Genomic DNA, 18,494 nt, shown 5'->3' on the forward strand with positions numbered 1-18,494 from the left:
GCGGGGTGTTATAATTTTAATGAGGGCACTACTACTCCAAGATGCAAATGTTTCAAACTACAGACAGTATAGATATAGTTTGGAATAAGATACGAATATTAAAATAGTTATGAAATGAGTACAATTCAAAGGTAAATATTTCACGCAAAACATTAAAACATCCTTAAATGAAATCAAGTAAGAATTTTGACTTTATTTAAGTGTCATTGGAACATATTGGGAATAAAATTATAATCTATAGTTCAAGAATTAAAAGGCCTCTTTCTATTATTCTGACTGCTAATAACCTTCTCCACAATATTTCATCAAAATCCATTCAAACGTATAATCGTGTCGGTAAAAATGTATTCTACGTTTTTAAAAGATCTAAAACACCTCTATGTAAGCTTTAATCGAAGTCCTTTAAGCCTTTTTGGAATGAAAAGTTAATTACATAATAACGTTATACCCCTTTCTCGTAGGAACTTGCATTTTTCCGAATTATAAAGTAGCTTATGTCATTCCCCGGTCCCTACACTATCTTTATGTAAATTACGTCAAGCCGTTGCTCCGTGCTACGTGGGAGCGGAAAAAAGTGACATGGTTTTGCATTTAGAATATTAGCCAGCTTATATTGCTGTAGATCTCCAGATTCAAGGATCAAATGACGAGGTTTTTTAGTCAATATATTCTTCATAATAATCTTTGGTTGCTGGCGTTTCATCCTGTGTCAGGAAAATTCCGTCAAGATTTTGGTCCTGATTGGATTAGGATGGTCCTATTGGATCATGACATTATTATAGTTTTAGATCGTCCCCTCGTCATATTGACGCGATATCCGATGGTAAGGATTTGTAAAGGAAAGTCTACCTCAATAGGTGGCACTTACTCAACATATTATACCTCCAAGCAACAATAATATACAGGCTATTGTTGTTTTAGTTTGAAATATAACGAGACAGGAATGAAAGGAGACAAAGTAAGTACATATGCAAGAGATATAACATGTAAGTTAGAAAGATTGGTTTTTTATGTTAGTTAGGTAATTAAGCCTCTACATAATCAAAATTCTCTTTCCACGGTAATAATAATTCATGAAACATTTTTATTAAATAATAAATTCGTCAGTAATGAAACAAAAGAGTAATTAAATATGATATTAACACGCGAAAACCACTAACCTAATTATTTCGTATAGGTCAGCGGACAGTAATAACATTATAGGGTTGCCAGAATTATTAAGATATTTAACAAACAACAACAATAATCAAATACTTCACACTAAAACCATTCCTATAGCGATAACCCTATTTTGAGGAGGTGAAGCCTAAACGTGATTTAAAAATAAAAGCATGTATTTCATAACAATTCAACTTATTTAATTTAAATAAACTTAGTATATAAGTAATTTTACTGTTTTGCATAATAGCGTTCTGCTATAGATCGATTTATTAACTAAAATACATTTTATACTGTTTCTATTAAAATGTCAGTCTGTGAAATTAATTAATTTCGTAAAACAAATCCAAAGTAATTTTTTAAATAAAAAATTAAATGAAAATGGATTCCATTTAAAACTGGTACAAATAAATAAAAAGTAAAAACACAAATAATAGTTATAGTACACTTACTATTTTAAAAAGATCCTATATGCCAATGGTATAGTAATACTGGGGGTTGGACTCTTTTGTATATAAAAATAATCTCCAATAAAAAAATTCAAATTTCGAAAATAATTGAAATGATCAGATCAAGTTTTAGCGACTATGGTAGATGATGAAGTGTTTCCATTCCAACTTCTGTAGTTGTGCGATCCATTGTACGGTTTATGAATAATGGAAAAATCATTCTCACTGCGAAGTTGCTTAGAACAATTGACAATCTCGATTGTTAAACAGTGAGCTTCTAGCATTTGCAATTCTTTACATTACACCTCTGCGATAATTGTGACAGGTCTTGACAAGTTCTTATAAGCAATGGCGGCAGAATTTCACCCTATAGTAATAAATAGCTTGAGCAATGAGATGGATTTGGCTTGAGTTGCTTTCCTTGTTTAACCAGTATTGGTAATTTACAAATGACACATGTTTCCCTTTTCACCGTGATAATCCTGTGATTTGAATGCCTTCCGGAATTTGAATTAAATTATAGTATAATTTTATAACTTACCTCAAAGGCTGCGACTTTTTTTCAATATTCATTTATTTAAAAAAATGGTTCGTTCGATTAAAAACCAAAGTACTTTCATACATTTCTGGTATTCATCTTAATTGGTCAATAATTAAAATTATTATAGTATACAAAATATCCGAAACATTATTAACCAAATAAGAGATTGAGACGGCGTGTTTAAAAAATATATAACAGTATTTTTTTATTAATTAACACAATAATATTGCAATAGATAATTTAAAAATGGAATAGATTTCAAACTATTAACTCTGTCACAAATAAAACACCAGCCCTATACCAAAAACAATCTAAAACTTTAATCATAAAATGTTATAGATCCTTAATTTCGGGTACGTAAAGCCGATTTGTACATGACACTCAACAATCCTGCATTTCTATGAAATGGTTAAAGTTATATGAAATGGGTCAGGCTTAGAACGGACACGTTGAGGCAATTTACGTGCAATAAATATTTATACCATTTAGTGTATTACGCTGGCATTAAGTATTGAAAATATATGATACTTAACCCAGGTCAATCTGTTGAATAAATATATACATATGGGACAACATCACATACATTACTCTGGTCCCAATGTAAGTAGCTGAAGCACTTGTGTTATGGAAAATCAGAAGTAACGAAGGTACCGCTAACACCCAGACCCAAGACATCATAGGAAACTAATGAACTTTTTTCTACATTGACTCAACCAGGAATCGAACCCGGGCCTCGGAATGGCGTACCCATCAAAACCGGTGTCTACGGATCTAATATTATTTCAATGCTATTTTTATTCATTCATAAAAACAACTGACTCAACGCAAATCTAACCTTAGATTGTTACATTACAAGCAAATACATAATGTAAGGGATCGCCCTTTGCCATTAACCGATAAACAGTAACCGAACGAACAATTAAATATAAAAATGCCATTAATGACCAAAACTACACACAGACATAAGTTTTGATAAGAGAACGTTGGTATTAAAAACTTTGACCACTGAGGATATTATCAAAGAAGACAAACCTACCCACCCAGTTATCAATTACCCTTACTCTCATAGTTAGCAATTACGTCTGAAAAGCGATCAGGTGCAAGAGCCACCGCTAACGATATCATAAATCTGTTGCTGAATGAACAAATAAAACATTACCTTACTTTTATTACCCAAAGCATTCGAATGCAGTCAATGAATTTACCTTTATTGGATCATGTTGCAACTAGAAAGAACTAACTTTAGCCATGATCCTTTGTAATAAGATATACACAGAAGCGTTGTAGCACTGAGGGGCTCTGGATGAAAACCGTGAAATTGTGATCTATATGATCTAATGATGATTATGGATAGACTGGTAGAATAAACGCTAGATGAGGAACGCACATATTCCCATGAAGACCGATCACCCAAAGTAATAATGGCATTCATTAAGATTCATTGAAGAAGTGCTCGTCGAAACGCAAACTTTAAAATTATTAGCATATGTATAATTATGATATTATCATCAATTTTCTGGCATAAAATTAAATCGCATAGTATTTCAGAAGAAGACAGAGAACAACACCAAAAAAAAGTGTCGTAAGACCCGATTGGAACGAAGATGTTTTTTTATATATACTGAGTATTCAATAATATACCATGACATCATTTAGAATATTTTCATAAAAATCATATATAACAGAAAGAGACAAAAAGAAAAGAGAGAGAGGGAAAGGGTATCCGGAATAACGTTTACCTTTCCCCTCCAAGAAAATATCCTTACGTGACAATATCGTCTTCCTCGTGCTGGAAGCAACGTAAAAGAAATTCGTTCCAAAAAGTATCTACTACTGAAAATTAAATCGAAAGCCAAACAAATATATTTTACTGACGTGAAATACCTATTGACGTCAATAAGGTGACGCTGACACGTGACACTCTCTCATGCCTTTAAGGTTAACTTTAAACCAGAGCTGTAATATTGAACCAAAGCATCAATAAGCTTTTATGTTAATACGTGTTACTTTGTATATTTATAATATATTCCATTATAAAAAAACTTTTGCTTAAAATTTCGTTATGTACACACTTTTGCATAATCATTGCACTCTTACTTATATTTTAATCTGAATAAAATATTTCAATGAATTAAAGGAAATTGCTTCGCAAACTATTTATTAGAGAAAAAATATTATTGTGATTGTACCTGAGGAAATAGGCACGTGCTATGCCTTTTAAGACCTTCAATTTTCGAGTAGATACATTGTTTCAATCTACCACGAAAGATTTAGCCAGCGTAAGTGTAAGCGTCAGTTCTTTCCTTTTAATATATACAATACCTTTACAGTTCAGCTATTTAGTGTAAAATATTTAGAGAGTTATGTTATATACAAATATTCCTCGTTTACCGCCCTTTCTATTCGTAAAATCTGCATCAAAATCTATTCAGTAGTTTATAAGGTATAGACAGAAAGAAAAAGCGACTGTGTTTTATGATATTTATATACCTAAATAATTAGATAGTTTATACCTGTAAAATATTTTAATAAATTATTATGGGAGCTGTGTTTTTTCAAATAAAAATACGTATATCTGTTTATTGAAGGTTTATTGGATGACGATTGAAATATGGCTTTCCCGCCATCACGGTCATTGGCTTTTATTGTGAATGATACTTTTTACTCTGTGCAGTATTGCGTGCAATCCGTGGATTTATCGTCTGTTAAAATATTCGAATTCGTTTTTTAAATATTTTCAATGTTTTGTTTATTATAGTGAGCTTTTTATTACCAAATAAAATATTTAAATGTTTTTAATCTGTTGGTCAATTTTAATACTTCTGTTATTGTTATTTGTTGATTCGCGTAAACGTACAATAAAGAAAATGTTTTTATTTAAGCTCCATTAAATTATTTACTATGAATTACGATGCAGAATTCTCAATAACGTAGTACTACTTTGTGTTTTATTTAAATATTGAACTTATTTATTCAATCCTATTTTCTAGGAAAATTTATTTTGTAATAGGGCTTTGTAAACACGTGAGTGTACCGCACTTGTATATTATTTTTAACCTCCAAACAGTAACTTGTTATTGTTACAAGGGACATAACATTTTTTTTTTTTTATGAGATATGTAGGTGGCAATCCAGGAAGAGGCTCACCTGATTAAAAATGACTACTACCGCCCATGGACATCTGCAACACCAGGGGGCTTGCAGGTGCGTTGCCGGCCTTTTCTTGAAGGTTCCCATTTCGTATCGGTTCGGAAAAATCGCCGGCATAAGCTGATTCCACAAAGTGGTTGTGCGAGGCAGAAAATGTCTATGAAATGTTGTGGAATTTCGGACATTAAGGTGGTGCGGGTGAAACTATTCAAATGATTTATGAAACATTAATGTAATAAACATAATTACTATTTTATACATTTTTAACTTTGCCGTCTCGTAAATTCAAAACGTTTATAAAAAATACATTGGTAAAAATGGCGTATTATTCGATACAAGATTTTGTAGATGATAAAAAGGCGTGGAATTAATACCTGTTGACTTCCAGACAGGATATATAATTGAATTAACTAACATGACTGTATTTTTTTAAATGTTGAAAAAGAGTAACTACTGAGTTTCTTGCTGGTTCTTCTCGGTAGAATCTACTTTCCGAACCGGTGGTAGCTTCACTTAATTGTTAAATGACGATTCTAAAGTGTTTGTTAAAGCCCACTTGAATAATGTTTATTTTGATTTGATTTGATTTGATACAGTATCAATGTTTGTGAGCATTGGTTATCACTTATCAGGTGGATTCCTTGTTACAGTGGATGTGGTTCTCTTTCACACGACATCTCGATGATAAATCTGCTTCAGTTGATAAAGCTGGCAGTAACTAAAGTTTGTAACTTTAATGCTAGCAGTTTTTAATCGTTTATATTACATGGATATGGTTAAGACTCTGAATAAAAAAGACAGAAGAAAGCAAAGATACCCGGAAACTGTTGGAGGAGGCATATAACCGCCGACGTCTTGACAGAAATAAACTAAATGTACTTATTCTTATGTATTTTCTTATTTTCTATGATGTTTAAAAAATAAAAGGTAGATCATGGACAACTAGAAAGTTAAATATCGAGATAACGATATCACGATGACAAATATCTTTGGGTATACTCGTATCTCGATGTTCAGAAGATTGTAATAAAACTACTTACATAATAAGAGTCGAGATGGCCCAGTGGTTAAAGCGCGTGCATCTTAACCGATGATTGCGGGTTCAAACCCAGGCAAGCACCGCTGACTCATGTGCTTAATTTGTCTTTATAATTCATCTCGTGCTCAGCGGTGAAGGAAAACATCGTGAGGAAACCTGCATGTGACAAATTTCATAGAAATTCGGCCACATGTGTATTCCACCAACCCGCGTTGGAACAGCGTGGTGGAATATCTTCCAAGCCTTCTCCTCAAAGGGAGTGGAGGCCTTTAGCCCAGCAATGGGAATTTACAGGCTGTTGTTGTTGTTGTTTACTCACATAATATTAACTTATGTCACTATAATAATTTACCAATCGACACATATATGAATTATCTGCTTATTGTATATTAATTATCCTTTTACCGCCCATCTCCGAAACCAGTTACTTCTACCCTCCCCGTTCAAAATCCACCGCCTTTTGTTTTTCTCGTGCCAGGCAGTACCAGCTCGCCACACCACGCCACGAGAGGAAGTGATGGGAGTCCCACCTCGGTGTCGATAACCGAATCAATAATCATACTAATAAATGTTATTTCAAATAGAAAAAAACGTATTTAAAAATCAAAATCGTACTAAATATTATTATTTAAATTAAAATAATAAGTGTCGAGATGGCCCAGTGGTTAGAACGCGTGCATCTTAACCGATGATTACGGGTTCAAGCTGCCTGGATTTGCTCCGCTGATTCATGTGCTTAATTTGTCTTTATAATTCATCTCGTGCTCAGCGGTGAAGGAAAACATCGTGAGGAAACCTGTATGTGACAAATTTCATAGAAATTCTGCCACATGTGCATTCCACCAACCCGCATTGGAACAGCGTGGTGGAATTCTCCTCAAAGGGAGAGGAGGCCTTTAGCCCAGCAGTGGGAATTTACAGGCTGTTGTTCTTGTATATAAGTTTATTTAAAAATCATGACAAGATGCACCATTGGGTCTCGTGAACATAACAAGTAATATTATCGTGATCAATATCCCTCTTTATCTATTTGAAAGTTTTTTATATAAAAAATATCTTAATTCTCATCTGCATATATTAAGTTCTTAACGTAAATAAACCTTAAAATAAATAAATATTAACTATTCCTTACATCGTCAATATGCCACCAACCTTGGGAACTAAGACGTTATGTTCCTTGTGCCTGTAGTTACACTGGCTCAATCACCCTTCAAACCGGAACACAACAATACTGAGTACTGTTATTTGGCATATCATATCAATCAATCAACCAAAGTAAACTTTATTCAAGTGGGCTTTTACAAGCACTTTCGAATCGTCATTTAACAATTAAGTGAAGCTACCACCGGTTCGGAAAGTAAATTCTACCGAGAAGAACCGGCAAGAAACTCAGTAGTTACTCTTTTTCAACATTTAAAAAAATACAGTCATGTTAGTTAATTTTTAAGTTAATACAATTATTAAATTAATATATCCTGCCTGGAAGTCAACAGGTATTAATTCCACGCTTTTTTATCATCTAAAAAATCTTGTATCGAATAATATGCCTTTTTCACCAATGTATTTTTTATAAACGATTTGAATTTACGAGACGACGGCAAAGTTAAAAATGTCTGTGGAATTTTATTATAGAAATGGATACCTTGCCCCAAGAAAGATTTATTGACTTTGCGGAGTCGGAAACTTGGCGTTATAAGCTTATCCTTGAAAGTTATCAATGTTACTGTGAATATACATGATATTGTTGTAAATATATTGCGACGCAACAGTGAGTATTCCTACTCTGTTTTAAACATCCCGAAGAGAGTCTCTAGCTCCAAGATTATAAATAAACCGAATTGCTCTCTTTTGTAAAATAAAGACAGATTCAATGTCTGCAGCGTTACCCCAAAGTAATATGCCACATGACATAATACTGTGAAAATAACCAAAATAAACTAAACGAGCGGTATCAATATCAGTTAGTTGTCTAACTTTTCTAACCGCGTATGCTGCGGAGCTGAGTCTCCCTGTTAGGGACGACAAATGGGGACTCCACTGAAGTCTGGAATCCAATTCTATTCCCAGAATGGCGGTAAAATAACTGATGAGTTGCATAAGAAAAAGACAAAGAGGCATCAAACATAAAATGCAAGGATGTTTTTCGTTTTTGGTAAATAAACGGTTTAAAAAATAAGTTGTAAATATTAGCATACATCGCAAAAAATCCTGTATTGGTTCACTTCTATTTATCAAAATCAAAGTATTGTTTATTCGAGTAGGCTTTCAACTCTCGGTCTGAATTTATATAAGTAAAACTGACAAGAAACTCATTAGGAGTCTAGACTACTATACCATATATTTTATTAAAACTAGAAAGTTGGCTTGTGAATAACCCACAGAGCCAAGAACTTGGGGCTGTGTTATAGCACCAAATCATTGCAGGTAGTGTGGAGGAGCTTTGTTATAAATACCGAATCATCACCTCGGATGCTCTAAGGGTTTTGTGCAATCACGTTTCACCCACTCACTCACCACAAATATACTAACCAAATAGTAATAAGTTTAGCTGTGTTTTGATTGGCAGGGTGAGTGAGCAAATACTATAGGCACCAGCGACAAAACAACTTAATTCCTAAATTTAATGGCAATTTAACAATTAATTGCTATTCTTACATGATAAATGAATATGGTCTGTGGTCAGCTTGCCCAGGTGTTCGTTCGCCTAACTTAAATGTAAAAAAATATATACTCATGATGCCTGCCTCCATCGCCGATTAATACAATTATAAATACAACATACTTAAAAATAAGAAAATTCAGCAGTTGAATCTGCAATCTTTGGTCAATGCACCAGTTCTAACCATTCAGGCATTACAAGTGCCATAAATAGAGTAGATGTCTCCAAGACTTGTGGTACATTATGGTATTAGAGACTCCTAGTAATATAATCAAGATATGAGAACTCTTTAGTAAATTTTGTGTAAAGTATGATCTGATCATAGTTTTTCTTTACTAAAGATAAACTATGATCAGATCATAATAACTGTGATAAACAAAAAAAGTAGTAGGTATCATGTAAATTGTTCCATTTCTTAAACTTCAAATGCTTAATGTCCTAAAAGACAAAAACTTGGGTATTGTCGTAGACTTTCCGTAAATATTAATTCCTGTGATTCAGTAGAACAATGATTAAATGTATTTCTTACTAGATATAACTTATTAGATACAGAAACTCAAAGTTTTCAACTAACATTATATGAAATAGGTAATATATTCTAATAGTTTATAAAAATAATTTCTGATTAGTCATTAGTATAAAAATAGTTGATAAATGAGTCTTGTTTAAACGAATCCTTACTAAAACAAAGTGTTAACATTGTTTTTAGTGTGTGTGTAGGTGTGTGTGCGTTATAAACTTGTTTCTTGCGTATTAAGTACACAATACTTACCTACCTACAGTAGGTAATAGGTTGAACTTGAAACAGGTTCATTTCAAGAATTAAATACGGAATCGGAATTTCAAGGAAAACATAAAGCAGTGCCATCTAGCGTTACCTGTATTAACTTATAAAAGTATTTTTTCCAGTGTTGCAAAGCAATTTCATCACGTGCTAACTATCTGGCTAACCAAACATTCTGTAGCATAATAATAAATATTGCGATTATCATTTATTTTAAATTAAAATGCCTTTTAGGTAATATATGATTAACTCATACTAGAATTTAACTTCCATAAATTCATTTGTTTAATAATAATAAAACGTAAGTTGTTAGAAACTGGTAATTATTTTAATTTTCAATGTTCATTCATTCGTTCTTTTTTTTTAATTTCTTGAAGAGCAAAATAAAAAAAAAGTTTTATAAGATTAAAATTATAAAGAGGTTTATAATGGCAATACCAATAAAGTGAGCCATCGCCCTGTTAACGGTGTCATGGCGGTTTGACTTGTTGAAGGTTTTTTTTGCAATAACTTAATAGTTAATGTGCTTTTTAGCAGTGTGATCTTTGATTTTTGTGTATTATATCAAGTAATTCAAAATAGTTAATAATGCGCGAATACAAAATAGTCGTGCTAGGTAGCGGAGGCGTGGGAAAATCCGCCCTGACAGTACAATTTGTACAAGGCATCTTTGTGGAGAAATACGACCCCACTATCGAAGACAGCTATCGGAAACAAGTGGAAGTTGATGGACAACAATGTATGCTCGAAATTCTTGACACGGCCGGCACAGAACAGTTTACCGCGATGAGGGACTTATACATGAAGAATGGGCAAGGATTTGTATTAGTGTACTCGATTACAGCGCAATCGACATTCAACGACCTGCAGGACTTGCGGGAGCAGATCCTGCGGGTTAAGGACAAGGATGACGTGCCGATGGTGTTAGTGGGCAACAAGTGTGACTTGGAGGCGGAGCGCGTGGTTGGCAAGCAACAGGGCGCTAATCTCGCGAACCATTTCAACTGCGTTTTTATGGAGACCTCCGCGAAGGCTAAAATCAGTGTGAACGAAGTGTTCTACGATCTAGTGCGACAAATCAACAAAAAATCTCCCAAGGAAGAAAACAAAAAGAGAATCAAAAAGCCCATATGTCAACTGCTGTAAGGATCGCGGCGCTTCCGACGCATCTAGGTATTAAATATTTAATAATTTGAAAGACTTCTCGTACCCGGATTTGGCTCTTGACAGTTCCAAAAGTAAACTAGGTCGGGTGAGCATGGTTGGTTATTGAATATCTTGAGAATTTTGCAATTGTGCATTTGTTGAGCTAAAGTGGTCCAGTGCTATAGATGAGTGGAAAATGCATCACAGATCTTCACCTACGGTGTCCCGTTCCGACCAGTGTATAAAGTAGATCCCTACTTTTCGGTCTGTGTATTTATAATTAGTGTTTTATTTGAGGATCCATTAAAAGATTCTGTGTGTGTTTCACTCTCAATATTCCATTTTGTATAGTGTAAATGACGCCATGTTCAGAAGTTTACAACTTGAATGTCCTATTTACTTTGTGATTTCAATTCATATAGAAGGCTATAATGAAAGAATATTGTAAAATATAATTGCCTAAAATATTTCCTCTTGTATTTTTATTAAATAAAACAATCTAACCGGTTTTACGAGAGATAATAAATTATGTCATTAGAGTATTGTTAAAATTCCTGCTTAGTTCAGACAATGAGTGGTTATGAGGAACAGGATAATGATTAAACTAATGATTTATGAAGTTCTGCGTAAATCACTCGTCATATTATAAATGTAGGTTTATAAGCTTTAACGATTTTGCACAAGTTTGTTTTAGTCAAGAATTAGTTTGTTAATACAACCATTTGTTATAATAAATGTGGTAATGAGTAAGTTACATAGGTTATATAGTCGGTACATTGTTTGGTTATCTTTGGTGCAGGAATGTATCAATGTTTTGTCATAAATTTGATATGCGTTTGATAGTGAATGTTCCTGTGTGCGACACAAAGTTGCCCAGTCATTCCGTCTGTCTGAACTAAGCAGATATGTTATGATAGCATTTACTATTATTATTTGATTTAGAAACTTCTGAAAGGCCAGAGTGAGTTATAACAGGCTCTTGGGAGTCCTGGAGTTTGTGCCAGCGGGCCTTAACCAATGTATAATGTTTAATAATTAAGAATACATTAAATTTTTTCAGATATATTATTGTCTTGTTATATAATACAAATGTATCAAAGGAAAAGTTAATTATGCAACACCATATAGGACTCAAATTACTTTTGAACAAATATTAGTGAGCCTTAGGTGAGTGCACCCCACCAATGTAGTGTGTCCAGTGTCTGTCCGAGTGCAGTCGGCACTCATAAAAAACTATTCCTTAATGAAACTAAAGTTTAAAAAATTATCGTTATTGTAAATGGGATAAAGTTTTATGATTACTGGCTCATTTAAATGTGAATTACCAGCCTGTGTTGCTACTATGAAAAACTTTGTTAAATTACTAATTATAATAGGTGTTCAAATATTGTTACGGTTTAGATGTTTCCATCATTATCATTTCTGTTAAAATATAAGATTAACTGCACAAGGATATTGGTAATGACTTGATCTGAGTTGAACTATATTTTTATATATATCGTGCGAATTAAGAACTTATATTTTTATCTTTTCAATCAATAATCGACATGTACAATTAATTTCTTTTTTTTTTGCAAATTTATCAATAAAACCAATTTTAAATATTCATGTTTTGGGTTGTATTATTTTTTCTCGCTCGCGACGTTGTCAGTTATGTGTGTCGAAGTACATCGCGATGAGTCACGCCGCAGGCCCGCACTCGTGGAGCCCTGCCGGCGACATATGGCAATTGAATCGGAATTTTAATGGAATTTAATTAAATGAAACAGCCAATTACCATCTACTACTATTTTATTGACTCGACGTGTGTAAAAAACTTTTATAAAACGTGTCTAACATCATTTAGTATAACTAAACTACGTAGGTACAATGTTCGGAAAGAAATAATGGCAGTGTGACGTGGCGGGCGTATGTCGACATTCTAGTAACATAAGAATTGACACAGTCCAATGGAAATGAACACAATACGCCTTCCTCGACTATGACCTATAAACCAAGCGTTCTAATTATAATATTACAAATCAAGTGTTGAATTACGTCGCTATAAACACCACTACGGCCGCATCCCATCAAATGAAACAGGGTCTAATGCATAGATCGAGTTCACGATGGGGCACGCATCACTTAAAAACATGTTTAAATAATCATATCACTTATTATATTATATACTCCAAGCGTGGGAGATAAAATCTACATACAATTGCGCTCTAAAAGTTTCCATGGTCTAAAAAGACGATAATATGAATAAAATTTTGTGCTATTCTTATCACCACACCCAGAGCGTTACGTTCGCGCGTTATCAGCTGGATATTTATTGGGGACATACATCCAAATGTTCCTGCACATTTTTACAAGTACATACTCTGTAGGTATGTTAACGCTTAAATAACAATACTATGAGTTCTGATAAACATTGATACATAAAACCGGGGACGCATAAAGCATTGTACACACAATTTATATTTAAACTTATTTAGTTATATGTAATGGAAATTGTTAAGTGATGATTCGCGTAAGTGCTAATAATTTTTAAACAATACACAAATATAATTCCTTTAATTAAATTGATTACAGTATAAATTATCCTCGTTTGAGTCACTATTACACGTTACTTAACCACTAAAACATGATATAATTGGCTATTAAACCATGAGGTGGACGTAGATGACGTACATTAATTAAATCAACCATTTCAAACGATTAAAATTACTACATTGAAAATGTATTAATTTAAAAATGGAATTTCTCGATCGTATAATTGAATTAATGACGTTTATATTTGGAAATGATACAGTATACATGTATGATAATGTTAACACCTACACATGTGCTCAATTTGCCTTATTAGTTTTTATTGGAGAGGGTTGTTGACTGTCTAGGGTCATCGAAGGCCGACACGAGTGGGGCCAAGAGGACCGCTTCAAAAATCGTGATAAAAGCGTACCATTTTATAAAAAGTTAAATATAGATTTTTATAAGGAAAAAAATAACCTAGAACGCCTTTTTGGATTCATTGGTATCGTATGTGGTCGGAATGAAACTCGTCCATTTCTTGACGTGAATATTTCTGTCTATGGCACTTTCACTTTCTAATTATATAAGTTTCATTACCCTCCTTTTATAATAAGTACATTAAAAAAATACCTACGATAATAATTTAAGTACATGCATATTCTTAAGTGTAACACAACACTAGCATAATAGTCAATACAAAAAAAAAAAACAAATAAATAACATTAATATGTCAAACAAATGTCACTTTTAGACTAGACCGGTTCGCTGACTCATTTGATAAAAAAAAAACACTTCCGCTGAACTTCCGTGTGACGAAATGACCTCAACACTAAGTCGTGCGTCATCATGAATCACTTGAAACTTGAAGAAGGTTGAGATGTGGATTAAAAATGTAAAGAACAGGGTCACGATGTTGACATAAAGTATCTCGCTACTAATTACCCAACTGCAGACAAAGATGATGCATTTCGCGTGAATGCACGCGCCGCCTACACAGAAACCATATTAACAAAAGCGCCGTTACATTCAAATATGTATCTTGTATATGTAATGACGTCACAAGGTTCATAAATCTAAAATGATGTTTTGAAACGGCTATTTTTAGCGTTCTTCAGCTTACTATTTTTGAATATAAATAAGTTCTATTTACTTTGACAATACCTTTTTTTTAATGTGAAACTTTTTTTTTTCTAAATAGACAAAAGTGAATTGAAATTATTCCCAAGAAAAAAAAACTCCAATTTTAAAAATTAAAATCACGTCAGCTGCTGGGCTAAGTACGGCTTTGTCATGGAAAGTTGACCGAGTTTACTAGACGGTTCTATTTCAATTCAGGTTGATAGCACAAAGTATCGTGTAATTCTTTTTATTAATATATCCGTTATGTTAGTTCATTTTTTGAGTGATAAGCATACGAGTTACCCATAGCGAGTTCGTACAGGCAATGTTCATATAAAGATTTAACCTTCTTTTAATGGATCTCTTTAGAGAATCCTTTTTTTAGTGGATTCGTTATAAAGCTTCCTAGAGTCAGTAGTTATGACTGACAGTAGGTTGGAACAAATGATTTTATGAGTTAAAGCATTGTTATATAAAAAAACAAATGCGTCATTTTTTCTAATATCTTTTGTCATATCCAAAAACCATTCTACAAATCTTCATAGAATATTTATGGCTTGATAGACATTTAATGGAGTTATAAGGAAACATGCCCAATAGAAAGAATTATTTTACCTTTATAATCCAAATAGATAGATTTTTTTGTCTGAACAGCAAAATAAACTCATATCATAAAATATTGACTAGACATAAAGCGTACATTAAAAGCGATTCTAATTCTAATAATAAATAAATATATTATATATTACGAACGATGACGTCATAAAAACTCTAAAGTGCTCTAAATGTATTATCCAAATGTTTGACTCGTCTTTAATGAACAATTGGCATCATATTACTGTATAAATAATGTAATTGTTTCTGCAATTCAATTTGTATGTTTAAAACCTCCCAAAAAGTCACCAACAGTTATAAACATTAAATAGATGTTTATAATTGTTGACAACACGAAAGTTGCTAATTTACCATTCGCAGACTCGAGCTCTAGAAACAATCACCTTTGTCTAAAGATAAGGTGATAGAATATTAATGACTTCCCTAATGGTTCTCTACCGAGAGTTATTTCCAGGAATGGTTATTTCCTGTAAGGAAACTACTTTAGTCGCACATCTTAGATTTAATATCCCCGAAATAATTTCTTTAGTTGGTTATTTTAACAGATAATTTATATTAATAGTTTATTTCTTTTTTTTTTCTTATGTCAAAATTCTTTGATTGAGAGCTAATACAATTTCAAGATGGAATTTGTACGATGTATTTTTACTTTTAAGTGCATATAAATACACAAAAAAGAACAATATACATCTGTTACTAGTAACTTAATTACAGATGCTTTAAACTGAGTACGCATTCTATAATGTGCGACTAAATTTTCATTCCAAATATATATGTAAATCTATAATATGCGCTCTATAATTTTATAATTTGAATAAATATGTATCATCACTTAAATAAATACTTCAATATTTAAAAACTAATGACTAGTGCAAAAGTGGTCCTTATAATATTTGGTACAAAGGTCATTTTTGACATTTTCAAATTTGAAGTAATTTCACAGATTAAAAAAGTTTTCGCAAACAATTTTAGCTTTACACAAACACGATACTGTTATCGTGTATCTGTTATAATTATTATAAAGAGCACTCAATAGATAGCTGTTAAGCCGTTATTTTGCGTAATAATTGTAATGTTAGGTACGATAAATAATTAAAATTTATTTCCAAGAAATATACTGAAACTAAACTGAAAAAATCATCATCATCAATATTTTGTTTGTATTAGAAAAACGTAGGTAATAAAAAAATTACCGACTGCAAATTAAAATAGGACCAAACGTAACTTGGGCAGAATAATAAAAACTCATCGATTCATAAATGGCCGAGATCCAGGTAAAAAACATTTGAAAAAAGAATGTGATGGAATCGATAACTCTCTTTTTAGTCATTTTCAAATATCTCGAACTTACATGTAAATTAGTTTAGTTTTAATCTTAAAACATATAATAAGTTCGTTAATACGTAAAAACGCACTTTTTCGCAGATTGCAAAAAATGAAAATTCTTCGGGAAAGAACTACGTTTCTTTAAATATCGAAAGGATTCTAAATTTAAAATTTAAGAAAAAAAACTGGTCTCTGAAAATAATTTTAAACAGCATCTCAAATCACGTGCCTGATTATAACAATCTCAGTTTCAACTATGAAAAGATTATTTGAACTATGGAAAATAAATTATGATTGCATTTAGTAATCAGTGAAATTACTTCGATTTCGATACAAAGTCGCGAAAATACGACGTATTACTAAAAAACAATGGAGCCTATTAAGTATCTCCACATTGAAAGACTATACGGAAAAATCTCTCAAATGTATCATACATACATTTTCATTTCTCAAAATTGTCTACACAAGTTCAAAATTGAACAGTTTTACTATAATTTATTTTTCTTTTCTTTTCTCTTCTTTTATTTTGAGGAGTCAAAGCTGTCGTTGAGCGGCGGAAGGCTGTGCGTCAGCGTGTTGTCCAGCTTTCTTGCTTCATGCTCCAAGGTGTAGGAGTCCAACGCTGGATCCTAGGGAAACATTATTTTCACCTGTAAACCTTTGTCCTGAAGCATTACATTATAAAGTAATTTAATCAACAAAGTCTTCCGTCACATAATAATAACATTTCATGCAAATAATGCCATGTAATCTAAAATACCATAACTTGAATAACAGATAAATAATCAAACTAGTTTTTATGTAATCTATGTACTACAATATAAAAGCGCATACTTAAATATGATAAATATGAGACAATATCACATACATTACTCTGATCCCAATGTAAGTAGCTAAAGCACTTGTGTTATGGAAAATCAGGAGTAACGACGGTACCACAAACACCCAGACCCAAGACAACATAGAAAACTAATGATAATCTACATCGACTTGGCCGGGAATCGAACCCGAGACCTCGAAGTGGCGTACCCATGAAAACCGGTGTACACACCACTTGACCACGGCGGTCGTCTACATATGTATATACTTCTACGTTAATATATTTTATTAAAAATAAATTAACATTTTTTTTGCTGTCTTTATTCCTAATCGTCTCACGCAAGTAAGACATTTTGTAAGCACGAGCGTCACGTACACTTACTAACGCTGATATTAATTTTTTAACGTGTGGCGTCCCATGTGTGAATATATCTAACAAGACACGATCGTATTTTCCCAACCATCCTCACGTTTTCCTGTATACCATCCGCATGGAGTGGAGACCTTGCAACGCAGATTCCAGTTTTTAATTTGTTGATGAATTTTTTTACTCGGCTCTGAGAAACGCTACATACCCAGGGCCGGATTTAGGGAAGGGCAACCGGGGCAACTGCCTTGGGGCCTCCACAGAGGTGGGGGCCACAAAAGTTTTCAGTGAGTTAACAAATACCGAGATATAGTCACCGATACCAGTCAAGAAATACTTATTGATTCAAATTAATAAAAACTTAATCCATGATATTATTATTAGAATCTCCACGCTCCTGTTGGTCTAGGTCCTCCACTGCTTTGTGGCCCCAGGGCCTCCAGACCTTTAAATGCTCTGTACATACCCATCGCATCAATCATAAGAACTTTATACATTTGCCTAAAATAAAAGACCATGTCTAATAGTGTGTATCATAGAGTCAGCCGACAGTCACACCGTGGTATAGCTCGCGTCATGTAAAAAGAACGCTAGCAGTCAATCTGCGCACTAGACTATTTATCGGTCTATTTGGTGGTATGAGGTGCGGCGGGACAAGCGCCGCATGCTCGCCGGTGCGCTATTGGCTCGTCAGTCGACCTTTGCTATCCACGCTGTGTCCACGTTACGTTTGTTCTCAAAATACCATCACGCAAAAAAGTTTTTATTACGAAATGGTTTTACATAGGAAAGATAGAAATAATATTTA

At 33.1% G+C, this 18,494-nt stretch overlaps 2 protein-coding genes across 2 annotated transcripts in view; one reads left to right on the forward strand and one right to left on the reverse strand.

The window, feature by feature from the left end:
* Positions 1 to 10,208: 10,208 nt before the first annotated feature.
* Positions 10,209 to 12,534, forward strand: LOC124535370 (ras-related protein Rap1). Its single transcript, XM_047111569.1, has one exon. The coding sequence runs from the start codon at positions 10,369 to 10,371 to the stop codon at positions 10,924 to 10,926; it is 558 nt and encodes a 185-aa protein (XP_046967525.1). The 5' UTR covers positions 10,209 to 10,368; the 3' UTR covers positions 10,927 to 12,534.
* Positions 12,535 to 12,707: 173 nt separating this feature from the next.
* Positions 12,708 to 18,494, reverse strand: part of LOC124535385 (rootletin) — a 76,587-nt gene continuing 70,800 nt past the window's right edge. Inside the window, exon 37 of the mRNA XM_047111594.1 lies at positions 12,708 to 17,129. Within this exon, the coding sequence (XP_046967550.1) occupies positions 17,022 to 17,129 (108 nt within the window). The 3' untranslated portion in view covers positions 12,708 to 17,021. The remainder of the gene's footprint in view (positions 17,130 to 18,494) is intronic.

Source organism: Vanessa cardui, chromosome 14, assembly GCF_905220365.1.
Source record: "Vanessa cardui chromosome 14, ilVanCard2.1, whole genome shotgun sequence".
In the NCBI taxonomy this organism is placed as follows: Eukaryota; Metazoa; Arthropoda; class Insecta; order Lepidoptera; family Nymphalidae; genus Vanessa; species Vanessa cardui.